The sequence below is a fragment of the Pristiophorus japonicus genome, unplaced genomic scaffold, assembly GCF_044704955.1.
Source record: "Pristiophorus japonicus isolate sPriJap1 unplaced genomic scaffold, sPriJap1.hap1 HAP1_SCAFFOLD_1274, whole genome shotgun sequence".
Classification (NCBI taxonomy): Eukaryota; Metazoa; Chordata; class Chondrichthyes; family Pristiophoridae; genus Pristiophorus; species Pristiophorus japonicus.
In genome coordinates, this window is record NW_027250940.1 from 7,501 (window position 1) to 18,047 (window position 10,547).

At 55.7% G+C, this 10,547-nt stretch overlaps 1 protein-coding gene across 1 annotated transcript; it reads left to right on the top strand.

The window, feature by feature from the left end:
* Nucleotides 1-147: 147 nt before the first annotated feature.
* On the top strand, nucleotides 148-3,004 carry LOC139242256 (cellular retinoic acid-binding protein 2-like; the record flags this gene model as incomplete). Its single annotated transcript, XM_070870292.1, has 3 exons — nucleotides 148-326; nucleotides 1,066-1,182; nucleotides 1,908-3,004. Coding segments are annotated over 3 exons (347 nt in total), but the record flags the coding sequence as incomplete, so codon positions are not given.
* Between the last annotated feature and the right edge of the window lie 7,543 nt (nucleotides 3,005-10,547).

Genomic DNA, 10,547 nt, shown 5'->3' on the forward strand with positions numbered 1-10,547 from the left:
TGGCGGTGACCCCCCCGCGGCCTGGCGGTGACCCCTTCGTGACCTGGCGGTGACCCCCCCCCGCGGCCTGGCGGTGACCCCTCGTGGCCTGGCGGTGACCCCCCCGTGACCTGGCGGTGACCCTGACGCCTTGCGCTCTGCCGGTAGATGTGAATCTGCTGCTGAGGAAGATCGCGGTGAAGGCGGCCTCCAACCCGGCCGTGGAAATCAAACAGGACGGCGAGAGTTTCTACATCAAGACGGCCACCACAGCGAGGACCACGGAGATCCGGTTCCGGGTCGGAGAGGAGTTCGAGGAGCAGACCGTCGACGGGAGGCCATGCAAGGTGAGAGGGCGGGAAAGAGAAAGGGAGGGAGGGAGGGAGGGAAAGAGAAAGGGAGGGAGGGAGGGAAAGAGAAAGGGAGGGAACGAGGGGAAAGAGGGAGGGGCAGGGAAAGAGAGGGGTGGGAAAGAGAAAGGGAAGGAGGGAGAAAGAAAGGGAGTGAGGGAGAAAAATAGGGGGGAAAGGAGGGAGGGAAAGAGAAAGGGAGGGAGGGAAAGAATGAGACCAACTGAAAGAGACAGAGAGAACAAGTGAGTAGAAAAGGGCCCAAGACCCCGGTTACCATGGTGCCGAGAAACCCCGGTTACCAGATGATCCCGGTTACCATGGGCCCTGGTCACCATGGGGCCCAGCGACCCTGATTACCATGGGCCCCTGTTACCATGGTGCCGAGAAACCCCGGTTACCAGATGATCCCGGTTACCATGGGCCCTGGTCACCATGGGCCTAGGTTACCATGGGGCCCAGTGACCTCGGTTACCATGGGCTCCGACCACCATGGGCCCTGGTTACCATGGGCCTAGGTTACCATGGGGCCCAGTGACCTCGGTTACCATGGGCTCCGACCACCATGGGCCCTGGTTACCATGGGGCCCGGTGACCCCAGTTACCAGGGGGCCCAGAGATCGCAGGGCGAGTGCAGACCCCAGGATGGGGCTGCCAGTTTGCTGAGTGTGGGGAGTCCGGCCTGACACTCCTCTGTCCCCAGGATTGTCACGCGGTGTGTTTTTTTCTCTTGCAGAGTTTGGCCCGGTGGACCGGGGAGAATAAGATGGAGTGTGAGCAGAAACTGCTGAAAGGACAGGGGCCCAAAACCTCCTGGACCCGCCAACTCACCAGCGACGACCAACTGATTCTCGTAAGGGTCTTTACCCTGTTAGTTCTCGGTCCCACTCACCCTCACTCACCACTCTCTCTGCCCTGTGGGGGTGCAGGAACAGAGGAACCTTGGGGGTGGGTACGTACACAAATCTCTGAAGGGAGCAAGACGAGTTAAGCAGGTTGCTAAAAACATAGGGAGCCTTAACTTTATCACAAGAGCAAGGAAGTTCTGCTGAACTTTTTTATAAATCTCTGCCTAGGCCCCAGATGGAGTATTGTGGCCAATTCTGGGCCCCGCACATTAGGGAGGATGTGAAGGCCCTTGGTGAGGGTGGGGAGGTATGGGGGTCCCGGGGTGGGGTCTCTGGGAGGTATGGGGGTCCCTGGGAGTATGGGGGTCCCTGGGTGGGGTCTCTGAGAGGTATGGGGGTACCTGGGAGTATGGGGGTCTCTGGGAGGTATGGGGGTCCCTGGGAGTATGGGGGTCCCTGGGTGGGGTCTCTGGGAGGTATGGGGGTCTCTGGGAGTATGGGGGTCCCAGGGTGGGGTCTCTGGGAGGTATGGGGGTTCCTGGGAGTATGGGTGTCCCAGGGTGGGGTCTCTGGGAGGTATGGGGGTCCCTGGGAGGTGTGGGGGTCCCCAGAAGGGGTGTGGGGGGGCTCCCGGGGTGGGAGGGACGGTCTCTGTGCGGGGTCCCCAGCAGCTTGTTTCCTGCGGCAGTCAGTCACTGATCAATTTCCCCCTTGTCTCTCCCTCCCACAGACCATGACTGCCGATAACGTGGTCTGCACCCGTCTTTATGTGCGAAAGTAAGACGCTGGATTGGCCAACGGAGCAGCGGGGGGGAACCAAACGGAACAAACATCGGCAACCAAGCACCGGAACCCAGAATCTGCTCATCGACCGCGACATCGACATTGACCCCGACATCGGGGATGAACCTTCCCATTCACCGTCCCATTTCCCCCTCTCCCCGACCGTCCCATTCCCCCTCTCCCCAGGTATCGACCGTCCCATTGTTCCTCACCCCGGGGATGGACCGTCCCATTTCCCCTCTCTCCGGGGATGAACCCTCCCATTCCCCCTCTCCCCGGGATAGACCGTTCCATCCCTCCCTCTCCCCAGGGATGGACCGTCCCATTTCCCACTGCCTCCGGGGATGAACCCTCCCATTCCCCCTTCTCCCCAGGGAAGGACCCTCCCATTCCCCCTCTCACTGGGGATGGACTGTCCCATTCCCCCTGTCCAGGAATGAACTGTTCCATTCACCCTCTCCCCGGGGATGAACCCTCCCATTCCCACCTGTCTCCGGGGATGGACCGTCCCATTCCCCCTGCCTCCGGGGATGGACCGTCCCATTCCCCCTTCTCCCCAGGGAAGGACCCTCCCATTCCCCCCTCTCAATGGGGATGAACCCTCCCATTTCCCCCCTCTCCCCGGGGATGGACCGTCCCATTCCCCCTCTCTCTGGGGATGAACCCTCCCACTCCCCTCTCTCCGGGGATGGGCTGTCCCACAAGAACATAAGAACATAAAAATTAGGAACAGGAGTAGGCCATCTAGCCCCTCGAGCCTGCTCCGCCATTCAACAAGATCATGGCTGATCTGGCCGTGGACTCAGCTCCACTTACCCGCCCGCTCCCCGTAACCCTTAATTCCCTTATTGGTTAAAAATCTATCTATCTTTGACTTGAAAACATTCAATGAGCTAGCCTCAACTGCTTCCTTGGGCAGAGAATTCCACAGATTCACAACCTTCTGGGAGAAGAAATTCCTTCTCAACTCGGTTTTAAATTGGCTCCCCCGTATTTTGAGGCTGTGCCCCCTAGTTCTAGTCTCCCCGACCAGTGGAAACAACCTCTCTGCCTCTATCTTGTCTATCCCTTTCATTATTTTAAATGTTTCTATAAGATCACCCCTCATCCTTCTGAACTCCAACGAGTAAAGACCCAGTCTACTCAATCTATCATCATAAGGTAACCCCCTCATCTCCGGAATCAGCCTCGTGAATCGTCTCTGTACCCCCTCCAAAGCTAGTATATCCTTCCTTAAGTAAGGTGACCAAAACTGCACGCAGTACTCCAGGTGTGGCCTCACCAATACCCTGTACAGTTGCAGAAGGACCTCCCTGCTTTTGTACTCCATCCCTCTCGCAATGAAGGCCAACATTCCATTCGCCTTCCTGATTACCTGCTGCACCTGCAAACTAACTTTTTGGGATTCATGCACAAGGACCCCCAGGTCCCTCTGCACCGCAGCATGTTGTAATTTCTCCCCATTCAAATAATATTCCCTTTTACTGTTTTTTTTCCCCAAGGTGGATGACCTCACACTTTCCAACATTGTATTCCATCTGCCAAACCTTAGCCCATTCGCTTAACCTATCTAAATCTCTTTGCAGCCTCTCTCTGTCCTCTACACAACCCACTTTCCCATTCCCCCCTCTCCCCGGGGATGGACCATCCCAACCAACTCTCCCCAGGGATGAACCGTCCCATCCCCACCTCTCCCCGGGGATAAACCCTCACATTCCCCCCCTCCCCGGGGATGAACCCTCCCATCCCCCCTCTCCCCGGGGATGAACCCTCCCGTTCACCCCCCTCACCGGGGATGGACCGTCCCATTCCCCCCTCTCCCCGGGGATGAACCCTCCCGTTCACCCTCCTCACCGGGAATGGACCGTCCCATTCCCCCCTCTCCCCGGGGATGAACCCTCCCATTCCCCCCTCTCCCCGGGGATGAACCCTCCCATTCCCCCTCTCCCTGGAGATGAACCCTCCCATTCCCCCTCTCCCTGGAGATGAACCCTCCCGTTCACCCCCCTCACCGGGGATGGACGTCCCATTCCCCCCTCTCCCCGGGGATGAACCCTCCCATTCCCCCTCTCCCTGGAGATGAACCCTCCCATTCCCCCTCTCCCTAGGGATGAACCGTCCCATTCCCCCTCTCCCCGGGGATGAACCGTCCCATTCCCCCTCTCCCCGGGGATGGACCGTCCCATTCCCCCCTCTCCCCGGGGATGGACCGTCCCATTCCCCCCTCTCCCCGGTGATGGACCATCCCATTCCCCCTCTCCCTGGGGATGGACCATCCCATTCCCCCTCTCCCCAGGGATGAACCGTCCCATTTCCCCCTCTCCCCGGGGATGAACCCTCCCATTCCCCCTCTCCCTGGGGATGGACCGTCCCATTCCCCCCTCTCCCCGGTGATGGACCATCCCATTCCCCCTCTCCCTGGGGATGGACCGTCCCATTCCCCCTCTCCCCGGCGATGAACCCTCCCACTCCCCTCTCCACATACGGCCAGCTCCCAGGTAACCGGGGCGGGCCCCGAGGATTCTCCGACCACATTGTGTCTCGGAGCCCTCCCCTCCCCGCGGGCGACTGGCTCGGGTAGTCCCACACCCTGCCTGCACCATTTGCTGCTCTGGGGCTGGGAGCTGCCTTTGCCATAGCCTGCGATGGTTGGCATCTCGTTGTGCCAGCGGTCGGTGTCTCTGTATTTACGTCATGTTTTGAACTTTCTGATGTCTCTGAATAAACCCTGGAGCAGGTTTGACTGCTCCTTCGTTGCAATGCTCGCCTCTCGCTCTTTGACTTATTTCCCCAGGGCTTGGGAGTGGCCAACTACTGGGCAAGTCGTGCAGAAATTGTGGTTTCATCAAATTGATATTTTGTATGTAAAAACAACTCAGTCAGTGAACAGCAAAATTCCCCTCATTTTAAATTTGGGTGTAGGGTCCCTTTAATGGGCTCTGCAGTCCATTCAAAATATCGCGCGTTTGTGAGCTTTCATATTGAAAACAACGACGTGTATTTATAAAGCACCTATAACGTGGTGCAACGCCCCAAGGTGCTTATGAGATTAAAAATTTGACACCGAACCACACAAGGCGAAATCGGTGCAGGTGACCAAAAGCTTGGTCACAGAGGGAGGTTTTATCATCACCATCAGAGGCAGTCCCTCAGAGTCGAGGAAGACTTGCTTCCACTCTTAACATGAGTCCTTAGGTGGCTGAACAGTCCAATCCGAGAGCCACGGTCCCTGTCACAGGTGGGACAGACAGTGGTTGAGGGAAGGGGAGGGTGGGACTGGTTTGCCGCACGCTCCTTCCACTGCCTGCGCTTGGTTTCTGCACGCTCTCGGCGACGAGACTCGAGGTGCTCAGCGCCCTCCCGGATGCACTTCCTCCACTTAGGGCGGACTGGTCTTTGGCCCAGGGACTCCCAGGTGTCAGAGGGGATGTTGCACTTTATCAGGGAGGGCTTTGAGGGTGGTCCCTTGTAACATTTCCTCTGCCCGCCTGGGGCTCGTTTGCCGTGAAGGAGTTCCGAGTAGAGCGCTCGCTTTGGGAGTCTCGTGTCGGGCATGCGGACAATGTGGCCCTGCCCAGTGGAGCTGGTCGAGTGTGGTCAGTGCTTCGATACTGGGGATGTTGGCCTGGTCGAGGACGCGAACGTTGGTGCGTCTGTCCTCCCAGGGGATTTGCAGGATCTTGCGGAGGCATCATTGGTGGTATTTCTCCAGCGACTTGAGGTGTGCACCGTACATGGTCCATGTCTCTGAGCCATACAGGAGGGCGGGTATTACTACAGCCCGGTAGACCATGAGCTTGGTGGCAGATTTGAGGGCCTGGTCTTCGAACACTCTTTTCCTCAGGCGGTCGAAGGCTGCACTGGCGCACTGTGTGATATAGGCCGCGTCAAGTCCAGTTTGGTGAACGACTTCCCTCCGGCTAGCATCGCAAACAAGTCATCAGCCTTTGGTAATGGGTACTGATCCTGTTTCGAAACCCTGTTGATCGTAGCCTTGTAGTCTCCACAGATTCTGACTGTGCCATCACTTTTCAGCACAGGAACAATGGGGCTGGCCCATTCATTAAATTCGACCGGTGATATGCTCACTTCACGCTGGAGTCTGTCCAGTTCAATTTCGACCTTCTCTCTCATCACATGCGGCACTGCCCGAGCTTTATGATGGACGGGTCTTGTATCCGAGTCCACGTGGATATGCACCTTGGCTCCCGTGAAGTTGCTGATACCCAGTTTGAACAGCGAGGGGAACTTGCTCAATACTTGGGCACATGTATCTTCCTCCGACGACAATGCCTTGATGTCATTCCAGTCGCATCTGATTTTCTCCAACCAGCTCCTGCCGAGCAGCGTTGGGCCATTGCCTGGAACAATCCACAGCGGTAACTCATGAACCGCACCGTTATACGACACGTTAATTTGTGCACTGCCAATCACCTTTCTCAGTTCTTTGGTGTACGTGCGCAGCTTGGCGTTAACAGGGCCTCACAGTATCAGTATCCCACATGCCCTCTCGTTCATGATCGATTGACTCGCCCCCGTGTCCAGTTCCATCGATACCGGTATCCCGCTAAACTTCACATTAATCAAAATTGGTTTACTCTTGGTTATGAAGGAGTACAGTCCATACATTTCCTCCTCTGGCATCTCGGATTGCGTATCCGGATCCACGCTAGTCTGACTCTCATCCACCACGTGGTGTGTTGCAGCACGCTTGCTCATCTGCGGACACTTGTGCCGGAGATGCCCCACTCTCAGACAGCCTTTGCAACGATATTGCTTAAATCGGCACTGCCGGTGCCAGTGATTACCCCCACAGCCAACACGGAGAAATCGGATACATTCCCGCTGGCGGACTTTGGGCAGCCACAGGTTTCACGATCGCAGCCGGAGAGGCCCTGCCATGTGCCACTCTGCCGAACACCGAATCAATTGCATTTACAGCACTTGCCGAGGTTCGGTTCTTCACCGCTGTTTGCTTTAGACTCCTGTCCGTCAATATACATGATTGAGCGATCTGGATGGCCCTTTTTAAATCCAACTCCTCCACCGCCAGAAGTTTGCGCAGGATCACCTCGTGGTTGATACCGATAACAAAGAAGTCCCGCAGCACGTCCGCCAACACCGTCCCGAACTTACACGGTCCCGCTAGACGTCTCAGGTCAGCAACGAATTCCGCCGCGCTCTGGCCCTCCGATCGAACGTGTGTATAAAACCCGTATCTCGAGATGATGATGCCGTCGTCTGGCTTGAGGTGCTCCCGTACCAATGTACACAACTCCTCGTACGTTTTCTCTGTTGGATCACTGGACATGAGTAGATTCTTTATCAGACCGTAGATCTTTGAACCGCACACAGTGAGGAACACGGCCCAGCGCCGAACTATATCGTCGACCCCCTTAATTTTGTTGGCCATGAAGTACTGGTTCAAACAGCTCACAAAGTCTGCCCAATCTTCTCCCTCCATAAATCGCTCCAAAAACCCAATCGTGCTCAATTTGTAAACAAAGGTTCTTGTATTCTCGTCGCCAAATGTTATGTATGCAATAACGGTTCAAACTAGGTACTGTTTAACTAAACAAGGTACAGCCTTGGCTCTGCTTTATTTAGGCCCAAAGTGCCTGACTCTCAAAATGGCTGGCCTTTTATACCAGAGCAGCACCATGTGCGCGCTGCTCAGTGGCCTCCAACAATGACGCCATCTGGTGGCTACAAACAGAATGTGCATACATGACAATGACGCAGCCCTGTTTGACCCCGGTCCGGACGTGGATTGGGTCTGTGATGGATCCGTTGGTAAGGATCACGGCCTGCATGTCGTCGTGGAGCAGGCGGAGGATGGTGACGAACTTTTTGGGGCATCCGAAACGGAGGAGGACACTCCGTAGACCCTCGCGGTTGACAGTGTCAAAGGCCTTTGCAAGGTCGAAGAAGGCCATGTATAAGGGCTGGCGCTGCTCCCTGCATTTTTCCTGCAGCTGTCGCGCTGCAGAGATCATGTCCGTTGTGTACCGTAGGGGATGAAATCCGCACTGTGACTCCGGGAGGAGCTCCTCGGCCACAGGGAGAAGACGCTTGAGGAGAACTCTGGCGACGACTTTCCCAGTGGCTGATAGCAGGGAGATTCCTCTGTAGTTACCGCAGTCGGACTTGTCCCCTTTTTTTAAAAAGAGGGTCACGATCACTGCATCTCAGAGATCTCCCGGCATGCTCTCCTCCCTCCAGATGAGAGAGATGAGGTCGTGTATTCGCGCCAACAGCGCCTCTCCGCCATATTTCAGCGCCTCAGCAGGGATTCCATCCGCTCCCGTAGCCTTGTTGTTCTTGAGCTGTTTTATGGCTTTTTCTACCTCGTGCAGTGTAGGGGTTTTACTGAGGTGGTGGCGGGTCACATGCTGCGGGATGGAGTCGAGAACACTCGAGTCAAAGGCAGAGCCTCGATTGAGGAGATCTTCGAAGTGCTCCTTCCAGTGGGCCCTGACTGCCTCGGTGTCCTTGATGTGTGTTTCCCCGTTCTTGGCCAGCAGTGGGGTGGGGCCTTGGGTGTTTGGGCCATAGGTGGCCTTGACTGCGATGAAGAATCCTCGCACATCATGGCTGTCGGCCAGTTGCTGTATCTCCTGTGCTTTCTCCATCCACCACCTGTTCTTTAGGTCCCGGGTTTTTTGTTGGACCTCCGCCTTGAGCCGCCTGTAATGCTGCTTTGCTGCTCCCGAGTTGGGTTGTTGCTTCAGGCTCAGAAATGCTCTGCGCTTGCGATCTATTAGCTCTTGGATCTCCTGATCATTCTCATCAAACCAGACCTGGTGTTTCCTGGTTGAGTGACCGAGCGTCTCTTCACAGGCCCTGGTTATGGAGACCTGGAGGTCAGACCAAGCGCTGTGGGCATTCTGCGTCTCAGGGTCATCAAGGCACGCCAGGTTAGCTGTGAGGCGCTGGCTGGATAGGGCTCTCTTAGCTGGGTCTTTAAGTGCCCTGGCATTGACTTTTTTGCGGCACTAAGGAGCGTCTTGAAGGAGGAGGAGAGGTTGAGAGGCGGGGAGGTTTAGGGAGGGAGTTCCAGAGCTTGGGGCCCAGGCAACAGAAGGCACGGCCACCGATGGTGGAGCGATTATAATCAGGGATGCTCAGAATTAGAGGAGCGCAGAGATCTCGGGGGGTTGTGGGGCTGGAGCAGTGTGTTGGAATCGTCAAGCCTCGAGATAACTTAGAGAGCTTAGACAGCTTAGGGAGAACGTTAGTTGGCCTTTAACTGTCAGTCGGACATTTGAACACTTTATCCCCCAAAAAGCTGTGGATTCTGGGGCTCAATTGAAAATTGCAAGACTGCAATCGGTAGATTTTTGTTGGGTAACGGTATCAAGGATTACGGAACAAAGGTAGGGAGCTGGGGATCAGATACAGATCAGCCGGGATCTCAGTGAATGCCGGAACAGGCGACAGAAGGGCACTCCTGCTCCTGTATTCCGAGTTAATTGGATATTATGTCATCGTCATCATTGTAGGCGGTGCCTCGAAGCGAGGATAACTTGCTTCCACGCTCAAAAAAGGATGAGTTCCCAGGTGTTACAATGAAGGCCCTAATATTCCGGATCCCGAACTACATCCTGAAGGGTGGAAGATGCCTGTGGGTGGATTTTTTTAACATGGGGTGACCGTTGCACACCAGACACCACACGGGCTTGACAGAGCGAGGTCTTGGTCCAGGGGCAAGGGTTAACCAGGACGACTGGAGACCAGCTCTGCTGCACGGACCTAGTGCGCCCACATATCGCACAGTGTGGGCTGGGCCCGTGCTGCCCCTGGGCCCCGAACTCACGTCTACCCTGGGCCCCGATCAAGTCCCTCTACAATCTCTCGCCGCTCCTTCGCCCCCCCCCTGCTGTGCCCGTCGCCCTCCTGCAGCAACAGGCGCTGCTCCCTGCAGTGTTACGCTGCCATACACTGCTCCCTGCAGTGACCCCGGGGCCTGCCGATGGTCTTGCCGGCCAGGACGGGGCCGATTACCTTGTAATAATGGAGCAATGGGAGCCACTCCTTGCAGACACTGTCAGCACTGACCCGCAGAGAACGATCGTATGTGGCTGGGGATTGATTGACCAGTTGAAACGATAAGGTCACAGGACACCGTGAATTGCAAATCGGAGGGCCGACACTAAAAGGGGGATTTGATAAGAATGAGAATTTGGCTATCTACACTCCAACTATATAATTGCTTGTAGTTGACTAAGGGGCTAACTGATCAATAAATAACTGCTCCATTAATATTAAATAAGTAGAGTCGAAAACACAGGAAGTGTGTAGGGTATGAGAAAGAAGAACTTGCATTTCTATAGCGCCTTTCACGACCACCGGACGTCCCAAAGCGCTTTACAACCAATGAAGTACTTTTTGGAGTGTAGTCACTGTTGTAATGTGGGAAACGGCAATTTTGCGCACAGCAAGCTCCCACACACAGCGATGTGATAATGACCCAGATCACATGTTTTAGTGATGTTGGTCAAGGGATCAATATTGGCCCCAGGACACCGGGGAGAACTCCCCCTGCTCTTCTTCGACACAGAGCTCTGATATCACTGAGTCACATCTG